General features: G+C 41.1%; 1 protein-coding gene across 3 annotated transcripts in view; it reads right to left on the bottom strand.

Annotated features, from left to right (window-relative positions):
* The window catches only part of SEMA6A (semaphorin 6A), a 361,125-nt gene that overhangs the window by 162,928 nt on the left and 170,810 nt on the right, over positions 1-27,387 (bottom strand). For all 3 annotated transcript variants that reach the window (XM_060235561.1, XM_060235562.1, XM_060235563.1), the window contains exon 2: positions 9,314-9,451. In XM_060235561.1, the coding sequence (XP_060091544.1) occupies positions 9,314-9,413 (100 nt within the window). In that variant the 5' untranslated portion in view covers positions 9,414-9,451. The remainder of the gene's footprint in view (positions 1-9,313; positions 9,452-27,387) is intronic.

The raw sequence follows: 27,387 nt of genomic DNA, 5'->3' as shown, positions 1-27,387 counted from the left end.
CTCAGTGGAGTTGGGCTGCCCCCCAAGCTTCCCCTCATCTCCTCACCTGCTGCCTGAGGCAAAGAAGTAGTGCTCCTCTGGCTTTCCCCACCACCTCTTTCTCTGCTGCAGGCTGAGAGGTGGCCTTTGCCACCAGCACTGCTTCTAGGTCTGCTCCTCTGGGCAAACAGTGGCAAGCAGCTGCAGCACTATGATAGCCACTCCAGCCACAAGGCACTGCTTGATGGCTCAGATGGGCTGGGCTGGCTCAAGGGGACAGGAGGGGAAAGAAAGAGAAGGCTGCCATACAGTGGGTGGGGGCTGAAGAGGGAGCCTGCCTCCCAGGGCTGTCCCAGCAGGCAAGCAGCAAGAGCATGCCTGATGTTCATATGCCTGCACAGACTCCCTAGGAGGTGAGAGGGAAGCAAAGATGCAGGAATGCCTCCTCCCTGCAAGTTTCTTGTGGGTCTCTACTTGTATTGTTTTAATGGTTTTTAAAGCGAGATTTTAATTTGCATGTTGTTAATTTGTTGGCCATCTTGGTGGCCCTCTGAGGGCAGAAAGGTGGAGTAAAATCTTGTTAATAAATAATAAACAAAGTATAAATCCATATATCTAATTCCCAACTGTGCCCTCTATGTGCCAGTATTTATTTCCATGAATGGGGGCATGTGGAGGATAAAAAGATTTTTCTGAACACTTCGGGCACTCCCCAGGTGCACAGAAAAATCTGAAAATTTTAAAAAAATACATGGGGATGTTTAACCCCCCTCCATTAAAGTAGTGTTCAGAGGACATACCTCGGTGATTGGCAGCAGGACAGAAGAGCTGCACTGGGTTCAGAAGCAATGGTAGCACAGCTCCAGGAGCCCTGCTGGCAACTGCTCAGACATAACTGCTGTGGCAGAGGGTGATAGCTCCTGCTCTGGAATGACACCAAGAGTAGGGGGGGGGAGCCTTTAATGTAAACCTTTTTCCTGTTGAGACAGTTGTAAATGACAGAGTTCATGTGGATGGTCCCATCTTTGAGGAAATATCGATAGAAACAAGCTTAATAAGTTGACCTGCTTGTCAGGTGGGGCTTTTTGAAAATGATTCAATAAAATTATGAAGATAATTCTCCTTTTTGGAGCTTCTATATTTGTTCGCTGTCTTATTTTGGCATTCAAAAGACTTTTGAGAAACATTAGCAGCAATTGTAAAGCTGTGGGAAATCTATATTGTATATTTAATCTATATTGTATATTTAATACAAAGAAATTTGTAAGAAAATTCTAAACTAGTATTTTGATATGGTCTTCTTTACAATATATGGACTTTTGTACTATAAGGTTATTGGATTTACTATTCTATAAATTCATTTTGTATGAGATATATATGTCTGTATTACTATAACACACTGGTGACTCCTAGTTATTTTGGTTATGATACTATTTTGTATTGGTCTGAGCTCCTGTTCCGGGCCTGGATGTAGTCTGAAGGGAAGAGGAGGAAGGATGCCTCTATGAGCTTGCCCAAAGCAGTTCTAGACAAGCTGCTGAGAGAGGGAAGAGAGGAAAGGAAGCCTCAACAAACCCACCTGGAGCAGCTCCAGAAGAGCAGCCAAGAGAAGGACAAGGGAAAGGAAGCCTCAGTGAACCTGTCTGGAGCAGTTCCTGATGAGCCACCGAGAGAAGAGGGGAAAGGAAGCCTTAGCAAGCCCGTCTGTAGCAGCTCCAAACAAGCCACCAAGAGTAGAGGGAAGTCAGTGGGCCTGGCAACTGCAGGGGAACCTGGGTAGAAAGTGCTTGGGGGAATAAGAGCCCCTCCCCATGTATTGCAGGAGGGCTCCACTTGTAAATAAATGAACATCATATAAAGAACATCTATGAAGCACCATGATAAATTCAGCAAACCAACACCTGGGTATAATCTTTCATTTTCAATAGTTTTATTACCAAAATGCAAGGTGAAGGATGACCAAAGAATGTAACCTGATGATAACTGCTTTCCTCCCAGATGGTCCAGCAACTTGGCTTAATTCTAGAGCATCTATTTTCCATCATGGGCCAAGCTAAACATGCAGCAATTAGACTAACTTCTAATTCAGAAAACAGTTGATAGTATACACACATATGGTATTCTGACTGCCTCAAATGCTCAAATTTATTGCATAATTATGGGGATAGGGGTAACAGTATGTGCTACTTTCTACATACATAGACTGCCTCAATATTTCATATGGAGACACCCAAGATGGTGTCAATGGTATATCTTTTAAGGTACATTTAATTTCTCTAGCAACTTCTTCTCAAAATATTACATGAAGAAATACTGCAGAGAAGGACTTCCTGTTTGGCTGGAAGACAGTCTGCAGCTCCCTAACAGAGGGGGATTTTATTGTCACTGTTCAGGGTATTAAAGACCCCTGATAAGGTCTATGCTCATTAACCCTAGGCAAGGGTTAACCCAAGACGACTTATCTTCCTTTAATGCTGTTGATATCGAACTGGAGCAGTCAGGGAGCTGACTCCTTCATTTCTTGATGTCCGGCAATGGAATGTCAACCATCGTCTGCAGTGACTCTAAAGTGACTTCGGTCACTTAAGGCTGTCGGAATCCAAGCACGCTAGAAGGACTGATTTTAATTGCAAGAAAATAGCAGCCGGGGGAGTTGAGAACATCTAAAAGGTAGACTCATCATTCTTATCTTCACTCTGAGAGACTTTGAATATAGTTTAAACACTGAGTGGATTAATAACAGACGAAGGCAAAGCATAATTGAATGGAAAAAAAACTTTTACCTTGTTAAGCTGAGCTCTGTGGCTTTGGATGTGAACAACAGCAAAAAAAAAAAAAAAAACCTTTCAAGATAAGAGTGAAAGTTGGCAATGGGAGGCTGGTGACGCAGAAGAAAGAAAAGAGAGTTGCCGTGTATATATGCCCATAAACTGCAGAACCTAGAATGAACTGAGCTGAGTGGGGGCACAGCAGGAAAAGAATTCAGCTTGGGAAAACTGAACGCCGTAAAAACAATTGCCTTCAAAGATATTTTGGAGAAAGGACATATTGTTGTGAATTTTTGTGGTTGTGGTTTCTTCATGCAGCTCAAAAAACTGCGAGATTAGACACGAGATCAGTCTAAGCTGTGACAGGAAGTGAAACTAAAAGGGGCTGGACAATAAATCAGAGCCTATAAGGACAACAAGAGCTGTGACATCCGACCTTTGAACTAGGAAGGAATTGAGTCCAAGACTCAGATCAAGAAAGACGAAGAGAGACCTCTCTAGGCTGGAACTGTACCATAGAGAAATAACGATTGCCATTTTAAAAGGGAGAAAAACTGTCAAAATTGTTAAAATTCAATATCTTTGCTCAGGAAGAAGGGAGAAAAACGAAACTAGTCTCATCTGAAAGAACTGGCTCTAAGCTATTGGATTGGATGCTAAATTTTATGTGGGGATTTTTTTAAGGTTTGGTGATTTTTTATATGTCAGTAGAAAGAACAACACGTGCAAGAGCCCAATCATTTGACAAGATGCAGGCTCAATTTGACGCTCTGGAGGCAAAAATGTTAAAAGCTATGGACAAATTGCATTTGGCAATAAAAAAAGATATTAAAAAAGAAGTTGGAGACCTTAAGAAGGAGATAGAGAATTTTAAGGAAGAGACTCAAAATAAAGTGAAAGAGGTAGAGATGAAAGTAGATACACAGGCCTCTGCCTTGCTAAAAATTCAAGAAAAGGTCATAATACACGACTGTAAGTTGCTGGAGTCACAAGTGCGTCTAAGAGGGGTACCTGAAAAAGAAGACACAGACTTAAAAGGCTATATGGTGGATATCATCACTGAGTACATAGAAGAAGACCCTGACAGATTTAAGAGTATGTTGGAGGGTGCCTACAGAGTCAACTCAGTTTATGCGAAAAATAAAGGTCTGCCAAGAGACATCGTCATAAGATTAAGATCAAAAGAAGTGGCAGAGAAAATTTTGAGGAAAGGGTACCAAAAAGCCTGGGCAATAGAAGGGAGTAGAGTTAAAATAATGAAAGAGCTACCAAGAGAAGTGATCAGCGATAGGAAAAAGTACAAGAAGCTAACCGATCAGTTGCGTGCAGAGGGCACAAGATATAGATGGATAATACCAGAGGGTCTTGGATTTGAACAAAATGGCAAAAGGATTACAATAAGAAGCGAACAAGAGATGCATAGCTTTTTTGAAGAAAATAAAGAACCAACATCATAATGGAGTACAAATTACTATCTTGGAATATAAATGGACTAAATTCACCACAGAAAAGAAGGAGAACATTTCATTGGATTAAAAAGCAAAAATGTAATATAATTTGTTTACAGGAAGTTCATATACAACGCAAGGACAGTAAATTTTTGTGGAATAGAAATTTGGGGTTGGAATTTTTTTCACTAGCAGAGCAAAAGAAAAGAGGGGTGGTTTTTTACATTAAAGAACAACTTGACCCAAAATTAATCTTTAAAGACAAAGAAGGAAGATACATTGCTGTTGAGGTGACGATAGAGGCGAAAAAAACGTTACTACTAGGACTCTATGCACCCAATGGAGCGAAAGACAAATTCTTTAAAGACATAAATAGACAAATGGACGAAGAGACTTATGACCAGGTATTGATGATGGGTGATTTTAATGGGACAATACAAAATAACCTTGACAGATCAAGTCCAAAGAAGAATGATAAAGAAGGGAAGCTGCCCAATTCTTTCTTTGAGTTGATTAAACAGGAAAATCTAGAAGACATTTGGAGAAAGTTCAACCCTGAGGTAAGAGACTATACATTTTTCTCAGCAAGGCATAATTCTTTTTCCAGAATTGACATGTTGTGGGGTTCCCAAGGCTTGGGCCTCATAACAAAAAAAATTGAGATTCTTCCAAAGGTTTGGGCGGACCATAATCCAATATGCTGGTCAACAAAATTGCAAAGAAAATCAAGAAGATGGAGAATTAATGAGGATTTACTACAAAATAAAGACACTGTATCATTCTTAGAAAAGGAGACTGCAGCATTCTTCCAAATAAATGAAACGGATGATATGGAATATCCAACAGTATGGGACACTTATAAAGCAGTAATGAGGGGTATATTAATTACATTGAATAATAAAGACAAAAGAGCAAGAGAAGAAAGGCTGTCAGCACTGCAAAATGAAATAGATAAAAAAGAAAAGGACTTAAAAAAAAGACCAGGGAAGAAAAAATTAATAAAAGAAATTACGATATTACAATCCCAAGTTAAACATTTGCTGAATAAAGAATTAGAATGGAATTTTAAAAATTTGAAACAGAAATCGTTTGAAAGTGCAAACAAACCTGGTAAATATCTGGCCTGGCAATTAAAAAAAAGGAAAGAAAATAAGACTATAAATAAAATCATGGCAAATGGGAAAACAGTAGTGGATCAAGAAGGAATTAAAAGAGAATTCTTTAAATACTATGCAAATTTATTCAAGGGTGTGAATGTAAGTAAAGAAAAAGTGGAAGAGTATCTACGAAACATTCAGGTGGCACCTTTGACGGAACATATGAAAAAGATATTAAATGACCCAATAGAGAAAATTGAAATAGAAGCAGCAATAAAAGCAATGCAAGAGGGTAAAGCTCCAGGGCCAGATGGATTCACGTCAAAATTTTACAAATCTCTCAAGGATGAATTAACACCCAAACTGTTGAAGTTGTTAAACACGATAAGAGAAGAAGGGAAAATCCCAAAGACCTGGAGGGAAGCTGTAATCTCTCTGATTCCTAAGGAAGATAAAGATAGCACAAACGTAAAAAATTATAGACCAATCTCATTGTTGAATAATGACTATAAGATCTATACAAGAATTTTAGCAGAGCGACTGAAACAATACCTGACCAACTTTATAAACAAAGACCAAGCGGGATTTCTTCCTAAAAGACAAATAAGGGACAATGTAAGAGCTGTGATTAATGTTGTGGAATACTATGAAAAGCATCCGGAAAAAGAAGTGGCCTTATTTTTTGTTGACGCAGAGAAAGCCTTCGACAACTTAAATTGGGACTTTATGTTTGCGGTAATGGAAAAAATTAATTTAGGGGAACAATTTATAAAAATGACAAGAGCAATATATACAGATCAGCATGCAAAATTGTGTATAAATGCAGACCTTACCAAAGAATTGAAAGTGAGTAAAGGAACAAGGCAAGGATGCCCGCTATCACCATTGTTGTTTATAATGACTCTTGAAATTTTGTTACAACAAATTCAAAAAGATGAAAAAATAGAAGGTCTAAAAATTAGAAGATTCTCTTATAAATATAAAGCTTTTGCAGATGATATAGTGTTCATAATGGAGAATCCGGTTCAAGTGTCACCACTGCTGTTAGCTAAGATAAAAGAATACGGAGAACTAGCAGGATTATACATAAATAAGGAGAAATCGAAATTCCTCTGTAAAAACATGCAACCAAATAAAACAAACGAACTACAAAAGGTGACAGGTTGTGAAGTCACAACCAAAGTTAGGTACCTTGGAATAGAGATAACAATGAAGAACATTGATTTATACAAAAACAATTATGAAAAACTGTGGTGTAAGATGGACAAAGATTTGATGAAATGGAATAAACTCAACTTGTCCTTACTGGGCAGGATAGCTGCAATCAAAATGAATATTTTGCCAAGGATAATGTATTTGTTTCAAACCATCCCGATTGTAAAAGAAGCAAAACATTTCAACAAATGGCAAAGGAAAATCTCTGATTTCATTTGGGCCGGAAAGAAACCAAGGATAAAGATGAAGATCTTAACGGATGCCAAAGAGAGAGGAGGTTTTCAACTTCCCGATCTAAGACTATACCACGATGCAGTTTGTTTGACATGGATAAAAGATTGGATAATGCTGTTAGATAAAAAACCTTTGTGGTTAGAAGCTCACGGAAATAGATTCGGCTGGCATGCATACATGTACTATGGGAAGAATAAAATGGATGTTTTTTTCTCTCACCACTATGTCAGAAATACATTACTAAATACTTGGATAAAATACAAGAAATACGGGGACGAGAGAAAACCATTATGGATAGTGCCAGCAGAAGTAATAAAAATAACAGCTGATTCTGAAGAAAAAAGAGAAATGTCATATAACCAACTGCTTAAGATTCAAGGAGACAAAATTGAATTAAAAACCTCAGAAGAGCTAAATAACAATTATGATTGGTTTCAAATGCAACAAATTAAAAGTTTGATGGAAAATGACATAAAATCAGAGGGGATTAGACGAGAACAAACAGAACTGGAAAGAGTCCTGTTAGGTGACAATGAAAAATTGATATCAAAAGTATATAAGTTATTATTGAAATGGTCTACAGAAGAAGAAGTAGTAAAGTCTCAAATGGTCAAATGGGCAATTAATGTGAATAGAGAAATACAAATGGAAACATGGGAGCACCTCTGGAAGAACTCAATGAAGATATCAACTTGTCAAAGCATTAAGGAGAACTGTTTTAAAATGATGTATAGGTGGTATATGACTCCGAAAAAATTGGCTAAGATAAGTAAGAAAATGTCGGATAGATGTTGGAAATGTAAAAAACATGAAGGTTCTTTCTTCCATATGTGGTGGACATGTGAAAGAGCGAAAGAATTCTGGAAGATGATACAACAAGAAATCACCAAAATTTTGGGCTATGATTTTAAGAAAATTGCAGAGACGTTTTTACTTGGATTACAATTAGAAAAATACCCAAAAGAAGACAGGACTTTAATTTGGTACCTGTTATCAGCTGCTAGGACTTTGTACGCGCAGCTTTGGAAGCAAGAAAAAATACCAGAGAAATGGGAATGGACCATGAAAGTTTTATCGTGGTGTGAAATGGACAAATTAACCAGAACACTAAGAGACTATGATTTAGAGATATTCAAAAGGGAGTGGAGAAAATTTAAAGGATATATGGAGAAAACTTGGAAAGTAAAGAAATATTGGACATTTTTTTAGTTGTAAGAATATATATACGGAACTTTGAGCAATCAGAAGTGCCTTTAGTATGGATTTGAACTTATAACCTCGGGGAAGTCAACATTGGAGGGAGGGGGGATGGAAATGTCATATGGGTTAATGTGAAAAAAAAGAAAAAATTAAGAAATAGATAAGCTTTGTAACCATATGCTACCAATAAATTGTTTAAAACGAAAAAAGAAATACTGCAGAGAATAAAAATAAGTAGTAAGTAGGTCTAGTTCCAGAGGGCAGGATTACCTGCCATGCAGATATTTCAGAGTTGACTTGTATTTGGCTAAATATTAGCATCTGGCTCTCTGCATTCTGAGACTGCCAATTGTTTCTTCATACTGATTGAATGTATGGAATCTGTGCACAAAGCATTTAAAAACAGATGGAGGCTTCCAGCACTCCCATTATTCTCTCTGATCCTTGTCCTATATTAGTTTATGCTTACCAAAGCAACTAAGACATTTGAGATCTGCCATTTGTTATCCCACTTGGATGGAGCTGATCCTGATATGGACTACATATTACTGAGCACTGAAGGGCCACTGGAGGCACTTCATTTTGTTGCAGCAGCTGTGAAAATGAAGGATTATATGAAGCATTTTACAACTGTCATTGTACAGCCCGATATTGTGAAAGCTTCCCCAATCAACCCATCTCAGTTCAAATGGGCAGCAGAACAGACTCTTGTACTTATCATCTTCCAGGCAGATTGCCACATCCAGCTGGCCTAAAATGGAAACTATTTGTTTTCTAAAATTCTACTTTACATTGCAATTGCAAAGGCTGTGCTTGTGTGTGTATATTATATTTATGCAAGCACAAAATGAGTAACTTATTTTGATACCAAATTGTGACTTCTCTACAGAATTATGCCATTAAATTCTTCTTATTAGAGTTTTATCTAAAGTACATTTTTTTCCTCTTATTAGGGAATAGTTCTAATTTTGGCTATCATGGAAGAATCAAATCTTCCAAGTTTTGGGAAGGAATGTTTGTTCAACAGGCTAAGCTATTTGAAAAAAAAGTGATGATTTTGGAAAACATCCGTTTGAACAAAAATGAACAAGGAAAGAACAGATTATTTCCTATGCAGAGTTACTCTGGTCTCTTGATTGCTGAGGGGACCTGATAGGGGAAAAAAGTATAGCTTCCGCCCTACTAAAATGTGAGATTTTAGCAGGGGAATCCTAACCAAAGCTACACCTTTCAAAGTTCACAGCCTTCAGCAGAGTTAGGAGGAGTTAACTCTGTGTAGGACTGCACTGTAAATCGCAGTGACCAATAAGGCGTGACTTGGAGCTAGGGGGAAAAGAAATCTTAGTGCAATTTCCCTGCCTTTCATACTCACGGTTGCCATGCGAAATACTGATTGGCTCAGAATCTTCTGGGAAAACAGCCTCAGCAAAGTGTAGCAGTATGAAATATAGCAGCAAGGCTTCTGACCTCATAGTAGTTCAGCTGGGAGACTTTATTTCTTCACTTCACCCTGTGAAAGACAAATGAGGGCATAAGAGCTTTCTACTAACTCAAATTCAGCTTCTATCAACAAAAACAGTCCACAAATAGCTAACAAGTAATAAAGATGATCTCTTCTGCCCTGCAGGCGTTCACTATAAAATAATAGATTAAGTTCATTTACAAAAAAGAAAACCATTCTGACAACAGGACTCAGTGGGCTGTAACATATAGTGGCACTTAACATCTTGCTTTCCAGCACTGTTGCTAACTCCAGACTCAGAAATTCCTGGAGATCTGAAGACAAAGCCTTGAGAAGGTGAAGATAAGCAGGGGAGGGGAGTGACCTCAGTATGGTAAAAAGTCATTTTTTCTAGGACAACTGATCTCTGCATCTGGAGATCACTTGTAATTCTGAGAGCTCTCCAGGCCCCACCCAAAGGCTGGTAACCTTAGCTTCAAGGTACCAGTGATTTCTTCTTTCTGGTGCTGCTTTTTACCCTGATGAGAAAACCTCTGTGTATAGAGGTGGTAAATACATGTTGGAATTTATTTTTATTTATTTTAGTAGGCTTATATAACGCCTTTTCCCGTAAACGGGCTCAATATAGAGGGTGTCAAGGTGAAGATCATTTTTTAAAAACTGGAGCATTCAAATAATGTAAACTTATATCTGTACTCTGAAGAGCACCACAGGCAATGCACAGGTTCCCTGAGCAGATCTACTCAGAACCAACTCAGGCATATTCAATAATCTAACTCCCAGGAAACTGTTTTTAGGAATGCAGCTGAAACAGGTTATGGGGAAATACTTTAAGTTGGGGATTGGGTGGACTTTTACATAATTACATGATAGCTCAGCCCATAAATTAAAAACACTCTACATTATTTAGATTTAACTAGAGATTAAGGTAGTTTCTAGGAGACTGATTCATTCTCTAAAGAGTTATAAATCAAGTATAGCGAGATGGGGGTGGGTAGAGGGGATGGTTGATGGAGCACAGTGAATATGTCATGAGACTCTACCACAAAAATATGAGCTCATAAATTTAAGTAAATATCATTTAAAAAACCCCAGCACTCCAAATGCAGTGGAAATAGACATATGAAACAATCTAAATGCAAAGGTTTCACTACCACTTGACAGATTCCAGGGATATTTTCTTTTATTTAACCTTTTTTTAAAAAAACTAAATCTTAAAAACACATGTAGAGAGAAGAGGGCAAATTCTGATTTTGTCAGAGAAAACTACCTTACAGCACCTACATCTAATTCCCAGACTAATTTCATGGAGGTGTTGATCTTCAGGATAATTCAATGTAAAAAATGGGAATCTATTTTCATCCTTTCCAGAGTTTCAAAACTTTGATGCAGCCTGCCAAAGATTATCTTTCTGAACAAAGCTGTTTCACTGTAGCCTGTCAGTCATTCTAGATTTATGTGCAGAAAGTCAGACTTCATAAACAAGAGAGCTTTTGAATGTTCATTTGGCAAACAAAGTGCTAACTTGCCCTTTTGAAATATCGTTTAATATTAGATACCTATGTGTCTGTTTTTCATGCCAAAAAAAGCATTAACAAGGCCTGAATGTTTCATTCAACATTTAATTTCACAGACACAGCTGGTTCTTAATCATTTATCCAGTTAGGAATACTGCCAAAATTACATATTTTGGGGTTCTCTAGCATTCTGGCAAAAACCTCTATGGCACCAGTCCCCCAGCTGGCATCTCTCTCTCTCTCTCCCCACCCCCATGTCATACAATTAGAGAGAACTTTCCAGGAGGTAACTGTAAGCCGCCCTGAGCCTGCCTTGGCGGGTAGGGCGAGGTATAAATAAAATTTTATTATTATTATTAACTGTGGTTTCTAGAATAAGGCAAGCTGAATAGGTGCACTCTATTGCAGGCTTGCCTACCACCACTCTGAGAAAATTTTTCCATTCAGAACTGATGTAGCACCATTGGCAATGTAGCTGACATCATGCTCCCTAGCAGGGCTGGTGATACCCAGTAGGCCTGGTAGGCTACTGCCTAGGGAGCCATATGGCCACAGAGGTGCCTGGGATGCCCCTCCCCCTCCCAGTGCACCTCCGGCTGGCTGCAGCAGCAGTGGTGGGGAAGGGGTTGAGGGGGGGCACACGCACCCCCTTCCTTCTCTTCCTGGTCCTTTTTCTTCCCTCTGCCTGAGGGAGGGAGAGAAAGCATGGCTGCTTTCCTTCCCCTCTCCTTGGCAGCTACTTGGAGCCTGGGCTGGAAGAGTCGGTGGCAGTCTGGCACCCCCTGGGCCTGTGGTTCTGTCTTGCACTAGCCTCTTTCTTGCTTTATTATGGGGATCGGAGGGGGGGAGGTATCATTGGGCCAACAAAAGCGGCTCTGCAAAGTGGGACAGCCAAGCCCCAACACCCTGTCCCTCTCCTCCTTCCTCCAGGTTGGGTTGGGGAGGGGTTCGTTTGGGCTCCCCCCACTCTTGCTAGAAGTTTCAGCATGCTCCCCTTTGTGAGAGTTGGAAGGAATGCAAATTCACATATTACCTGGAAATGGGATGGTGCTTAGTCCCTCACTGATACTCCCTCCCTTTTCACCCCACCCCGTTTTGTTTCCTTGCAAAGCCAAATTGTGAAAGAGGAAGAGGTGGTGTGGTTAGCGGCCAAATGAGAGACCCTGTCTTTGCCTGCCTTTGTTTTGCAGACAGACCTTTGGCTCTGAATCTCTTTGCAACACTTCCTATGAAATAGGGTGTCAGTAGAGGGGGTGGGAAGAATTTGCCATCGTTCTTCCCAGCATTCACATTGACGCCATTAAGAACACTGATGGACTTGAGAGACTCACTGGGGAAAGGGGAAAAAAAGAATGTCATCTCTGTGCATGTGTGTGCCCGTGCACACGTGTTTGCACAACATGGGCAATTGAAAACATGATGCAAAAGCAAGCTTTTTGGAATTATTTGCTCTATAACCACAGAGGGATTATGTGATCAATGAGCTTTGGAAGTGCCTGGCCTTTGTGTGTGTGTGTGTTGTTGGAGACTACGGTCTGGCTTGCCAGCAGTTTGAGTCACCAATAATCAAAAGCTAATTTCCCCCCACCTTTCCAAAGTGAAAATATGTGCAGGGTGGAGCACCCAGTGTTGGAGGCTTTGTGTGCTGTTGTGTTTTTTTTTTTTTTTTGGGGGGGGGGGGTTTGCTGGCCTGCAAAGTGATTGGCAATGAAAGGCTGTGAGATCTATTTTGCAGGATCTGATCGGGGGAGGGAACATGACCAAAAGGCTATTTTACAGGGGGAGGGGCACCCAGTACCAGCCACAAGCCAACCTGCGAGGTTGTGGGGAGGACAGCTGAGGTTGGCTCTCTGTGTCCGCCCTCCCCACTTGCTTCTCCTTTCCCCTCCCCCACAATGCTGTGCACACGGTGGCTGACATGGTAGCTGGCCCAGATTGAGATGCTTGCATCAGGGCCTTCAGCTGCCAGAGCAGGAGATGGAGGGGGACATAGCTGGTGACAGCCAGGAACTTCTGCCCATGGGAAAAAAGGGACTTGGGCTATTTTCCACTGCTACTGCCTTGTACCTTCCCCCCAGGTCTCTGCTTCTTTGGGTTAAGGTGATCACCAAAAGGTGGTGCAGGGGGCTGCTCCTGTGCTTTAAGGGCCTTCGCTGCCCCCCTTCTCAATAGTTAGTGTAGCCTACCTTGCAGGGCTGTTGAGAGGGTGGAGGGGGGCAAACCACATGTCAGCCCCCAGCACATCACCTAGGACACCAAAAAGCCTGGCACCGGCCCTGTTTCCTATGTCCTAGCGCTCCCACTGGTTGCCTGGCAACCTTAGGGGGAAAGAAGGATGACACAGATGCAGTGTACTGAAAAGTAGGCCACAGATCACATGCTGGCCCCACTTCAGGTCAAAGGGAATAGGGCTGCAGAAAGCTGCCTGATAACTGCCTGACTGAGATCCAATGCTGGGTACTGTTGCTCAGAGACATCCTGCTCCATTTCCACCCTTGCTTAGGGCAGAAATGGTTCTTTAGCTGAAGGCTGAGGGTTAAACTTTCTATCTTTAATTGGTCAACTGGATGAGAGGGAAGTAGTTGAAACAACAGGAATGCTGAGAATTTGCATCTTCTCCTGTGTTGCCCCAGCCTTTTCAAATGGTCTTTCTGAAGCCATGCAGCAGGCTCAAACACTGCTTAATGTTTGCTTCTTTTTTTCAAGTGCTGTCAGTACTGAAGGTAATTTTTGTTGTTGTTTAATGGAGCTAATTTTTGAATTATTGTTGTATTGTAAAGAGTGGAAAAAGAGCCCCGTGGCGCAGAGTGGTAAAGCTGCAGTACTGCAGTTGGAGCCCTCTGCTCACAACCTGAGTTTGATCCCAGCGAAAGCTGGTTCAAGTAACTGGCTCCAGGTTGACTCAGCCTTCCATCCTTCTGAGGTCGGTAAAATGAGTACCCAGCTTGCTGGGGGAAAGTGTAGATGACTGGGGGGGGGGGCAATGGCAAACCACACCGTAAAAAGTCTACTGTGAAAACGTTGTGAAAGCAACGTCACCCCAGAGTCAAAAACGACAGGTGCTTGCACAGGGGACTACCTTTACCATTTTTTTTTTAAAGAGTGGAAAGTATTTGGGTACTTTAGTCAGGGTAGGGTTGGTGGTTTTTCTAATCACAGAAGTAACCACAGTAAATGTTTCTATTTAAGGTTGTCAGGTCTAACCTGGCTGCCAGCTGGAGAGGCCTCTATGATGCCACAGAGTTTTTATCCGAATGCTAGAGCATCCCATGCATGATACCGTGTGCCTTGTGCAATGATGCCATTTCCTGGTGACATCATTGCGCTGGGCAAATTGGTTGTTGATGGAAATTTGGGGGCGCATGGATTCCCCCTCTGTCCAGCTCCATGCCGGCGGGTTGGTGTCCTCCAAACCAGGGGAACCCCTGCCCCCAGCAAGAGGCTGGGAACCCCATTTCTATTTCCAAAATTACATTGTTTATATAAACAGAACACTTGTGGAGGCACTAGTTTATGAGAATTAACCACTGGCAGTAACTAATGCATCATTTCTTTACCTGTTCTGCACCTATCCGCTTGTTCAGAAAGTGACAGCTGTAATTTGTTAGATTCCATCAAATAATCTTATTTCCAAATAATTTAATTCTGTACACAGGATTGTGGCCAAAACTCACAGACTTTTTTCCAACTTATGACTTGCTTTCTAAATAAACTTCACAGCTGAAAAGCATGTAGAGGGGTGCTGTATCTAGCACCATACCTTTTGTTTAACCCACACAATTTATATGGTCATTCTTGTTTGTATGAATATGAACTGGTAAAACACTGTATCATATATTTCTCATTATTATATCACATATTTTCTCCAAGGAACAGTGGGCTACCCAGGGCTGCCAGGCACCTATGGGGAGATGTGAACCTGTGACTCCAGGTCAGCACTGCCTGGACTCAGAGGTTCTCATCTCCCCATAACTGTAAGAGAATAATTAAACAACATAGCACCAACAGTTTTGCCAGAAGCGATGAAGACTAGGTCTAGGAAATGGCGATTGAGCGCAGCACTGCCTTGCAGCGCTGCAAAGGGAGGGAGGGCGGCAGCGGCAGTGGGGAGAGAGCCTGCCTGGGGCACCGCATGCCCTCGGGCTGGTGCTGTACATAGAACAAAGTAAGAGTCCAGTAGCACCTTTAAGACCAACAAAGTTTTATTCAGAATGTAAGCTTTCATGTGCATGCAGATTTTGTCAGACTTTGTTCTTTTGTTTCAGCTAAAAGCACATTTTAGCTAAATATAGTTAAAAACCACATTTCAACAAATTCATTAACCAAGAACACAGGATAATGACTACCATACTCAATATTATTATGTTAAGGGCTTACCAGTTAAAACTTGAAAAAATGACAAAAGACAAAAATGCATGTAGTATGACAGTTTCTCAAAAGAAGGTATACTGGTCTGACTAGAGCTCTGGTGGCAAATTTACTAAAACTTCTAATAGTTTACATCAGATTTCAGCACTATGTAGAAGTAGAAACTTGGAGTCCCATTGTCAGCAAGGTGCCACAGCCCAGTCAATCATAAATAAGTGAATAATGCTGCCCAAGAGGCCCAAATCCATTGCTTCCCTGCCACCCCTTTTACTGCTTAGCATTGCCTTTCATAATCCCACAGTCCCGGGAGGTGATGCTGCCCGCTCTGGGAACATTATTGAGACAGCTTGTTTGATGCTGCTTCTCATACCAAAATGTCAAGGGAGCCAAGATCAGGATGGTGGCAACTCCAAAGGGAAAGGGGCTAACATTATCAAGACATCAAAATGCTAAGGTGGCAAAGATTAGGATATGGTAGCAACTTCAAAGAGAAAACTTTAAATTCTTACAAGAGGGTTGAGGAACAGCAGGGGATTTCTGCTAGGAAGAATAGGGTTTTCTCAACCAAAACTACTTCCCCTCAGCTTCTGAGCAGCTCTGGGCCTTGCTTGGTTGTTTGTGAGCTTTATGCCAAGTCAGGAAGGGTGACCTGTGAGGGCAGAAGCATTATAGGCATGTTTAGAGTTACTATCTCCGTGTTTGGAAATACCTGGAGATTTGCGGGTGGAACCTGGAAGTGTGAGCTTTAGGGAGGTCAAGGACTTCTGCAGGGTGTAATGTCATACAGTCCACCTTCCAAAGAAGCCATTTTCTCAAGGAGAAGTGGAATAAATGTTTAAATAACGAAAGAATCTATGTGATCTGGCAAGATTTGTGGCTGCCATTATAGATTTTTAAAAAATGAGAAATTAGATATATTGACTACTCCCCTTTTTACCACTCTGGGTTCTTTTCTTAGAATGTTATTGGATAAATTTTAAATCCTTATCATTTCTTATTGATGATTCAGCCTAAGTTTTATTGTGATCCATAATTTTATTGTTGTATTGAATGTTTTATTGAGGTTTTTTTCCTTTTGCTAAGTCTAGTTGTTAGTTGCTATAGCATTTTGTTGCTAATGCAATAAAACTTGCTCGTTGATTGATTAAGATCAGTTGTAATTCCATGGAAGCTCCAGACACCAGACTCATACAAACAAGAATGACCATATAAATTGTGTGGATTAAACAAAAGGTATGGTGTTAGACTCTTGGCTACCTTCTGTATCAGGTCATTGTAGTGCAGTGACAGAGCACAGTAGCTGGATTGAGAGCTTGAGTTCAAATCCTTTTTTAGGGGGCCATTAATGCACAGCTGACTTATGGCAACCACATAGGGTTTTCAAGGCAACAGATGTTCAGAGGTGGTTTGTCATTGCTTACCTCCACATCACAACCCTGGTATTCATTGGAAATATCCCATCCAAATACTAGACAGGACCAATGCTGCTTAGCTGCTGAGATCTGAGGAAATTGGCTAGCCTGGGCTCACATAATAATGTACATAACTATAAATCTTACTTGTTGACCTTGGACAACTGTATGTATACCCTATTTCATAGAGCTGTTGTGAAGTTAAGTAGGGAAGTGCTTAACAACAGGTGGAACAGCTATGGGCAGAGCCATGGAAATGACACAGATTTTATCATACCATATCATACTGTTTTTTACAGAAAAATTTAGAAGGGAAAGGAAAAAAAATGGGAAATGAAGGTAAATTTTAGGTATAAATAAAAAAATCTGGCAATAAGTGGGAATTATTTTTAGGTGTTCATTATAAAGCATTTTATCTAGCAGATTAAGCTGATCATTCAAATTTAGCTCATGGCAAGCTTCTATAACAGAAGGGTAAGTGCTTTATGTTGCTCTCTGTCATCATGTCATCAGCTAGCTAACGGTGTGCGTTATACAAAGAAAAAAGTATTAAGACAGTGATGATCAATCTTGGTCACTCTACTTCAGGGTTTTAAAATCTTTCCATTCCACTTCTGTGTGACATATTGCTACTGCTTTCTTGCTCAATATTCTGTGCTGTTCTGTGTAAACACATTGAAAAAGTAGCCTGCATCTGAAGGAATTGCTTATATTATATGATGGTTTGTCCTATTTTCCATAAGTATAGGGATGGATCCTGCAATCTGCAGCAGAAGAATTTTCAGCACATTGCCTTCTTCCCTCAACATTGATTTCTGGGGTTGCAGGAGCCATGTAGGCTACCAGCTTCACTGCTGCAAGGATGGAGTGAGGAGGGCAAGGAGTGGAAATCACCTCCCTTCTTCTGTCTAAAGAGCTCAATTTGCCAATCCGAAGCCATTTTATTTCTACTGGGGAAAAAATTGCATGGGGAAGTGTTTTTCAGTGGGAAAACAGTACAAGAGAAAATAGATTAGAAGCTCTTTTCCACAGTAACATTCTCCCTATCAAAAAAGATTCTGGCTGTATTTGGAAACCAAGTCTTTAAAACTACCATGGAACTGAACACAATATGCTGTTTAGTATTTCACACATTATACCAATGATGGCGAACCTTTTAGAGACTGAGTGCCCAAACTGCAACCAAAACTGCATGTGCGCTCCCTTGCCCCTCCCCCCCCATGCACGGGGCTAGGCTCCACCCCCCCCCAGCCAGTTCCAGAAAGAGTGGAAAGAACCCTTCTCCTGTGCGGGCTTCAAAGAGTTAGAAGGTGTGCCGGCTGCATTGAAGCCGGTAGGGTCCAGCTTCGGCGCAGCGCAGCTCACCTCTGAGGAGGAGGGGGGCCATGGAGCAGGGCTGCATTGCAGCTCTGGGGAGGGAGGGAAGGTGGAGGGCAGCCGGGGAAGGGAGCCAAGGCTTGTGCAAGGGGGGGGGGGAAGGAGCACACATGCTCACAGAGAGGGCTCTGAGTGCCCCCTCTGGCATGCATGCCATAGGTTTGCCGCCACTACATTATACAATAAAAAACCCTGATATGCCATTGTGCACAACTTACTGTAGATTTTATAAGCAGTTAACATTGACTTCAGGTTCTGTGTCTGCCTTACACACTATTCTTTTCCCTCCAGTATATTTATTCTGCAGCTACAATAACACCAGCCCACACATACTTTTCTAAATTGGAATGGGACATCACTTGTGGCATGTGAGGGGTGGCATCCAAAGTTTTTCTAAAACTGTGCAATTGCCTTGTTGCACCTGCGCAGTAGCATGCAGCAAGCACCTTCCATTTAAATCCTCATGCTTCAGATTTTGTGCATGCATTTTAGCATTAGTTTGTTGAATGAAAAGGAACACAGGCAAAGGGGGAAGAAACCACTGTTAAAACAGACCGGATTTTTTTCTCAAATTAACAAGCAGGTATGAAACCCCATTTTCCATATTGCTGCACCCTAGGGGATTCTCTGCTGTGTTATAGCCACTGTGAAAAATCAGTCACATGATCTCATAATATGGGGGAACATGTTGCATGTACAGAATGTATGGTAGAACCCACTAATACTAGCACTGTAAACTGTGATCATTGGCAATGTGTGTGTGCATGAGGGTATGCCAGTACAAAGTTGGCTGCAACTCCAGCATGTTTTGCAAAGAGCTGCAATTTGTATGGGAGAGGGGTCCTCTGGCAGAAGCTCTGGAGAGAAGATGTTGGTGTCATGTAAGCAGCAGGCTGAGGAAATCTGCCCCATGTCTGCCCCATCACCCTAAATACCCAGGTTCTCCTTGCTGTAGGGCAGCACCTTCAACATCTTCACCCATCTTCACCCAGTTTGGTGTAGTGGTTAAGTGTGCGGACTCTTACGTGGGAGTACCGGGTTTGATTCCCCACTCTTCCACTTGCACCTGCTAGAATGGCCTTGGGTCAGCCATAGCTCTGGTAGAGGTTGTCCTTGAAAGGGCAGCTGCTGTGAGAGTCCTCTTAGCCCCATTAACCTCACAGGGTGTCTGTTGTGGGGGAGGAAGGCAAAGGAGATTATAAGCCACTCTAAGACTCTGAGTGGAGGGCAGGATATAAATCCAATATCTTCTTCTTCTTCTCTGGTCACCTGGGCAAGAAACCTGAGGCAGCTCCTTCACTTCCCAGAGGCTTCAGCACGGGGTGGGCCAAGGGGGGAGAAGAGCCTGAGTAGAGCACCCCAAGCACTGCAAACCAGGTGGTCCTAGGAGAAGAGGTCACAACCCACTGGAGTCAGTAGCAGTAGGCTAGGCTGGCGGGGGGGGGGCAGCGGCTGAGCTGGGTTGACCCCTTTCTCTTCCTTGTCTTTGCCCTCCCTCTAGTGGTGGAGCAGAGGGGGGACCAGCACACTGGGATAGAGAGACCCCTAATTTGAGAAGGGGCATTGCCCCTAATGCTCTACCACTGCCTATGGCCCTGGGAGGGAAGGGTAGAAGGAGGGAAGACAACCAAAGATCCCTTGAAGAACCACAGCCTTGTGGAGGTGGAAGGGCAGGAGAGTTTGTTCAACACTAAAAAATGGGGGAGGGATATTTTCCCAAAGCTTTAGGCTTCCAATCCCAGTGTCCTTTTTTCTTTGCATCTCATGTCAATTTCATTTTATTTTGTTTGGATGCAGCAATTAAATCCTTTTTTTTTTTTTTTTGCACCAGGGACGCTGCTGTTTGTCTCCTCTCTGACTTCCCTTTTAAACCTTTCCCCGGGTATTGTAATTTTTTTATTCAGCAATCTGAGTGACATATTGCTAGAGACTCATGCCACATTATTATTATTTTTAAAAGATTAAAACAGTGAAGGGAAATGCAGCTTGTACACCAATGAAAGGAGGAGGATGGCAGAAGATGCAGAGTGAGTAGAATGACCTCAATGTGGGCAGTGGAATGACCTTCAAGGCACGGGAAAAGTGCAGGGGAGAAATTCAAGGGAATATGTATGCTTTTGAATTACCTTTGGCTTGGAAGCAAAGCAATTTTTTAAAAAACACAAAAGCACTCTCAGAAAACCTGGGAAAACAGTGAACAGAAAGTTTAACTCAGTGCTGAAGAAAGGAAAAATAATGCAGAACAAAAAAGAAAATCTGATGGACATGCACAGGAAAAATAAGGCAAAAGTGAAGCCTCTGTTTCTGTAGGTTCTGTCTAGATACTGGATCTGTGGTACGGTATTCCTCTGACTCCCTACCTCACTGCTTGACCCTACTTACTTTCCTGGCAGGAATGAGAGCTTTTCTTTACATTGCCCTTCTGTAAATGAAATATCAGCTTTAATTTTTACTGTGAAGTCCCAGCTTAGGGTTGATTTTGTTACCAATTTCAATTATAAAGTAAGTCTGAGATGTTTTAAGGATATACTTAGCAATGTAAAGTGTGAAGTAGCTTTAATGAGTTGTTATATTAAACTGAGATAATGAAAACATTAAAATCTTTACAGTTTGGCCTCTGGTTTCAGCTTAGGGAACCTTTGAATCCACCCTGGCTTCCTGGGATAAAAAGGCTCTGCTATCGCTACTATATAAGCCTCTAAAAGCCATGTTGGACATGTGTTGTCAGTCATGGACACAGTTTTAGTTGTCAGTCATGGACACAGGGAATGACAAAGTGTCTTACTAATAGTACTCTGCATGAACAACTCTTTCACTCCTGACTGTCCTCCACATTAAGCAGCAGCAACTTCCTATAGAGTATCTCTGAAAGTAGCCTTGTCTATATTTATAAATGGCTCAGAGCTGAAGACTGGGAAATGGTATTTCAATGCTTATACAGTGTTTCCTAGAAAAAAATATTCCCAGGAATATTCCAACACTGAAGCATGAGCACTTCAGAATCCAGTGTGCAGAGGGAAGACAGTGACTGACATGTTAATCAGCCCTTAATTTTTTAAAATAAATACTTTGACCTATATCAAGTTCTTTAAGTTAATTAAAAGTAATGCAACTAATTTGAATTTAATCACTGTGGTTCTGTAGTTTGTATGATTGTGTCAACTGCTAATAAACTTGAAAAAAAAAACTGGTAGAAATTACTCCTTGCCTGTCATTGAAGGGCAGGAAAAACTTGAGGGCATCATGCCATTTCAAAGTTTTGTTTGGACCAAAATAAAACTGTTTTGGGAAGTTTTAGCAAGGCTCTTGTTAGAATTACACAGCTTTCCTTTTTAGTTAAAATTGTTTTACTTCTGTAAGTGTTTGTACTTACAACTACGGTAAAACTGTTTTCCAACTGAATTGCTGTTGGAGCACATCTAGTTCTATAGAGAGCACAGTCCAACAAAGAGATGTAAAACCTTGGTAAAGATTTTTCCTAAGTGCTGTTATTAAATGCAGTTTCTTTGGAATTTATGACTCAGATATGTTTCCCCATGCATATTCTGCTATAAGATTTAATATATAAAAATATTATTTTTACTAGTAAATATCAGATTTACTAGTAAATACCAGAGCTGGCTCGAGGTTAACTCAGCCTTTCATCCTTCCGAGGTTGGTAAAATGAGTACCCAGCTTGCTGGGGGAAAGTGTAGATGACTGGGGAAGGCAATGACAAACCACCCTGTAAAAAGTCTGCTATGAAAACATTGTGAAAGCTACACCCCCCAGAGTCAGAAACGACTGGTGCATGCACAGGGGACTACCTTTGCCTTTTAATCAGATTTAACCCTCCCACCGCAACCCTCCCCAAACCCTAGTGATTGTAATAGACTCTTAAAGCAGTGGTGTTCCAAGGGAAGGAGCAGGGGGTTCAGAGGCCTTTGAAGGGGGCCCTAGAAGCCAGCATTGACCTTATGCCTCCAGCCAAACATCTTTATTTTTTATTTTTAAATGCAGTTCTAGCTGCAGCCACAAGAGGCATAGGGAAATCTCAGCATAGCAAAAAGTTCTAAGATTGACTAAGCTTCTCTTTTCTTGTGTTTTACCAATTTATTGATAGCATATGGTTACAGAACTTAATTTCCCTTCGTTGCTTCAATACTAACCCATATGACTTTTCAATCCCCCCTCCCTCCAATATAGACTTCCCCGAGGTTATAGATTCTAATTCAAAACTAAAGATACATCTGACTAATCAAAATTATATATGTATTTCCCCCCCCCCCTTCTTGCTTCTTCGGTTCCCCCCCCCCAATATTACTAAAAAATTGTCCAATGTCTTCTTACATTCGACTCTTTCTCTATGTATTCTTTAAACTTCCTCCACTTCTCTTTTCTTGACAACTCAAGCAGACTTCCTAAACAGATTCTGCCACTCACTGCTACAGAAGTTTTATCCAAGATATAAGCTTTCATGGGCATGCATACTTCTCCATGGGAAGGATTCTTTTACCAGGCCTCATTTTGGGCAGGAGCTCACAGGAGCAGAGCTCTGGAATTTATGACTCAGATGTTTCCCCATGCATGATGGGAGTAAGGTTTTAATATGACAATTATAATTAAAGAAGCATTTTAAGGTGAATGGTGAGCTGATATAATTTAGTACACCTTCTGGTGATGCCAGGGGTGTGTGGCATATGCAAATGAGTTGTGCTAATGAGCTCTGACACCTCTTTCTATGAAATGACCCCTGCTTCTGACAAGCACAATTTTCATTGAGATTGCCCTGTTCTGCTGTTTACTTTGAGATCAGATCTCACACACACACTAAAAGAAAGGAAGGGGATGCAGGAAAGATACATTGGGGAAAGGAGAATTAAAAGGAAATTGTTTCGGCTTATTCTGAGAAGTTTTTAAAATTAGACTCCTCTGTATCTATCTGGAATTTTATTTTCTTTCAAAAAAGACCCTGACCAGGAAGTGTTTAATGACTGGAAGTAGACGGCTAAATACATTTAGGTAACTGTATGTTCCTGTTCAATATGTCTCCCTCTCTCCCCTTCTACTTCACATTAACTTTCTTTCACATTTCTTTCTTCACATTAACTCCTCACCTTTGCTTTTTAAAACGTTTATTATTATTATCACTAATACTGAGTAGATTCTGCCCAGTCTGAAATCAACACACTATTTGACTTGGAGAAATCTCCCTCTCCATTTCTTGACTTGGAGAGATCCCCCTCTCCTTTTCTAACATATTTTTAAAACAGAAACCTAATTGCACAGCTTGCAATCGTTTTTTTTAGTGGAACTGCAAGAGTCCAATATCAATTTAGCAACTAACAAAATTTGTGGCAGGGTGTGAGCTTTCATTAGTCACTACTCACTGCTTCAGATACAGATAGAATGCGAGTCCATCTGTCCTTACACCTTGGAGATTGATTTCAGATGCTGAATGACAATAGCAGACATTGGTAATGAGATAGGAAACATAGGTCTCAATTCAGTCTAGGATAGGGATGTCAAATTATTTGTTATGAGGGCCAGATCTGACATAAACGAGCCCTTGTTGGGCTGGGCCATGTTGGGTTGGGCCGTGTGTTATCCTATTTAAGATTAGGTAGCAGAGATAGAAACTTTATAAAGGCACAGACAAACACAATGAAAGACTTTTTAAAAAACACGTTAAAATATGCTTAAAACATTAGCACTCACTGGTCATAAAGGTGTTTTCTTTGTATTTCTCCCATGGGATCCAGGGAACTGGGCAAAGGAAGCGTTGGCTCTTTCCTTCCTTCCTCAGAGGACCAGTCAATAGAAGGAAGAGAGGCTTGGCTCAGTACCTCTGATGTGCGATTGAGAGAGCCTGGCAAAGCAAGCTCTGCCTCCCCCCCCTTCCTCCCCAAGGGAGGAGCCTCAGCCAATGGAAAAAATAGAAGCTTTGCTCTGTAGCTCCTGTGCAGTTGAGCAAGCCTGGCAAAGCAGGCTATGATGCAGAAGGAAGCAAGAGAGAAAGAGAAGGAAACAGATGACAGCCAGTTGCTTGGGGGCCTGATTTGGCCCCTGGGCCACATGTTTGACACCCCAGGTCTAGGAGGATGTCTTGAGCTTCATTATCAGTTGCATATCAGCAGTCTCTTTCTAAACTCCCTTTGAAATTCCTTTGCTTCAAGAGAACTGCTGCTCTTAGGTCAGCAACTGAATGTCTTGGAAAGTTAAAATATTTCCCCAATGTTTTTAAAATGTTGTGGTTTCTAATGTCAGACTTATGTCCATTTATTCTTTGAATCCTCCTGGATTGAATCATCCTGGATTGAATCCTCCTGGACTGAACTGAGACCTAGGGCTCATTACCAATGCTGATATCGCCACACCTACTATCACTCTGCATATTAAACCTATTTTAATCAAGCAACTTATTGTCATCCACTTGCTATTGCCATTCAGCATCTGAAATCACCAGGGGTCATTATGTAGAAAAATAGGTGGTGGAGCTCATCCAGGATTGTTATGCAGCTGCACCTACTATTCAATGGACAAGGTGGGAAGGAGGTGGAACTCTCAGAGAGGTTCAGGAGCTATGCTCTGTGAGCTCCTGCTAAATCCGAGGCCTGGAAATCACCTTCCTAAAGTTTATATTTTTAGTACCTGGCATTACATTTTATGGCAGATATAGCGCAGTCCAACAAAGTGACATTTATGTCAGATCTGGTCCTCATAGCAAATGAGTCTGCCATTTCTGGTCTAGCCTTTCGCTCTCCCTTTCCTTGTACCCAACTCTGCCATTGTCATTATTGTTTTTTTTCTCCCAGTCAACCTAAACCAATGATTACCAGATCCCAAACTTATTGTTCTTTTACTCTGCTAAAAACATTTTCAATATTTTGCACACTAATTCACTGCCCACTCTCTCTATATGTAGAACTGCTAATTCCATCCCATACTATTGTCTGATGAAGTGTGCTTTTAGCACACAAAAGCATACATTTTCAATAAAACTGTTGGTCTTAAAGGTGCTACTGAACTCCAACTTTGTTCTATGGCAAAGCAGTAGTTAGGGCATTGCAACAAAATAAAACAAACTTTCCCTCTCTTGATTTCTCTCCCTCTTTTCCATGCATTTCACATTCACCTAATTTTTCTGCCCCCCCCCCGAGATCTCAGAAGTTAAGCTGGGCTGATGTGGAGGCAAGCAATGGCAAGCCACTTCTGAACATGTCTTGCCTTGGAAACCCTATGGGGCCACCATAAGTCAGCTGTGACTTGATGGCAAAAGAGAGAGAAAGGAGGGGGTGTTAAAAATTATCTGCCCCAAGCACTAAATAGGCTAGGTATGCCACTGTTTTGAAGCAAAGACCATGTGATTAATTTAGGGTTTTTAACTACTGGGCTAGATGGCTTTCTGGTACCTTTCTAAGCTCTTCCATCTGTTTTCTTCTGAGTATTTAAGAAATCATAAAACTAACAAAGTTTATTTATTTAAACTAGGCATTTGCCTCCCCCCTCCCCTGTGTTGCGCCTAGGTTTGCAATTGCCGTGCTTTGTTTGCTTCCCCCGTGTTGTGCCTAGTTTCCTCCCCTCCTCCTCCCTCCCTTCCCCACCCCACCCCAGGTCAATTACAATGTCCCGAAGGGCCCCGGAAGAAAACCCTATTTGCTTTATTTTCCACTCCTTCCTTCCTTCCTTCCTCTGATGTTCACGTCTTTCAGCTCTCAAACATCTGATTTTTATTCTCCGTGGCTCTTATGTTAAGCAAGTTTGGACACCTCTGCCCTAGAATGATGCTGTGATGATTAAAAATATGCCTCCAATTGATGGATAAAAACTAAAAAATAGATTAAAATATCAACAATAAATAAATAATAGGTGACAGAGGCAACCACTGGGGTACAGCTATTTCACTATGCCTCACCAGTGAACTTCCAGGGCATCTAGATGGCCAGCTCTAGAGACAGTGTGCTGGACTAGAAGGACCTTTGGTTTGATGTGACACGTCAGGAACAGAATTGAAAATAAAACAGCCAGGATCCTGATGTTTACATAAAGCTATATCACAGATGCATTTGGAATAGTGCCCACAGTTTTAGTCGCTCCACTTCACAAAGGACGCACAGAGCTGGAAAAGGAGTACCAATTGCAACCAAGGAGGGCCCAGAGGTCTGTGACTGTGAACTGAGACATGCAGCGAGGGATTGACTCTTTTAATATAGGCACCTGCGGCTTTGTTTTGGACTCTTGAGGACCACAACCCGTATTTTTAAAAATGTTTCTAGCCCTCATTGTGCACAGATATTCAGAGACAGGAGGAGTGCACCTGCTAAAATTCAGCTGGGGAGAGGACTGTATGAAATTTCTAAGGATTAGGAAGCCAAGAATATGACGATGGAACAAATCCAATCTCTTCAGCAAAAATCAGAGTTTTTGTATGAGAATTGGTGAGGTGTACTTATTTCAAATAAGTGCAGCAATTTAAAAACAGACAATTATGATAAACTACTTAAAGAAATTAAAAAAGATTTGGAAAAATGGCATGGCTTGAACTTATCCTTAATGGGAAGAATAGCCTTAATAAAGATGAATATCCTTCCAAGGTTATTATTTTCGTATCAAACTATTCCAGTATTTTTAAATAGTGGTTTCTTTCAAGAATTGAATAAGATGGTCTCCAAATATGTTTGGCAAGGCAAAAAACCTAGAATCAAACTAAAGAAATTGCAAGACTCCAAATTAAGAGCAAGTATAGGCCTTCCAGACTGGCAATTGTATTACAAAGCTTCTGTGCTTTTGTGGATAAGTGAATGGATATTATTGAATGACAAGAGACAACTGTTATTAGAGGGACATGATCTCACTATGGGGTGGCATGCATATCTTTGGTATCAAAGACTTGAAGGACATTCCTATTTTAAGAACCATTGGTTTTGGAAATCTTTGTATCATATGTGGTTATGATTAAAAATGAGAATTTATCAAAAAATTTCAAGATGAGTCTCCCCAGTGGAAGCATTTACTCATCCAAATCTTTTAAAACCAAATCAGAGTTATAGATATGATGACTTGTTGGGAAAAGATAATCAGCTGAAAACTAGAGAGGAGTTGGAAAATATGGACATTAAAATGAACTGGTGGTTGAGAATGCAAGTTGAATCTAGGTATGCCAAAGACAGTTTTTAAACTAGAGCAGTTTTTAAACTAAATCATGGGGAAAGCCGACAGGAGATGAAATGTCTCTGGTTCGGGAGGACTCATCTCAAATAGAAGAAGGGTTAGCTGTTACTTTTCTACCGGGTAATGGATCAGAGTTGTCCACTGAGATGTTGACAACAGT

This window comes from Heteronotia binoei, chromosome 4, assembly GCF_032191835.1.
Source record: "Heteronotia binoei isolate CCM8104 ecotype False Entrance Well chromosome 4, APGP_CSIRO_Hbin_v1, whole genome shotgun sequence".
In the NCBI taxonomy this organism is placed as follows: domain Eukaryota; kingdom Metazoa; phylum Chordata; class Lepidosauria; order Squamata; family Gekkonidae; genus Heteronotia; species Heteronotia binoei.
The sequence above is the reverse complement of the archived record's forward strand: the minus strand, read 5'-3'. Positions and strand labels throughout refer to the sequence as shown.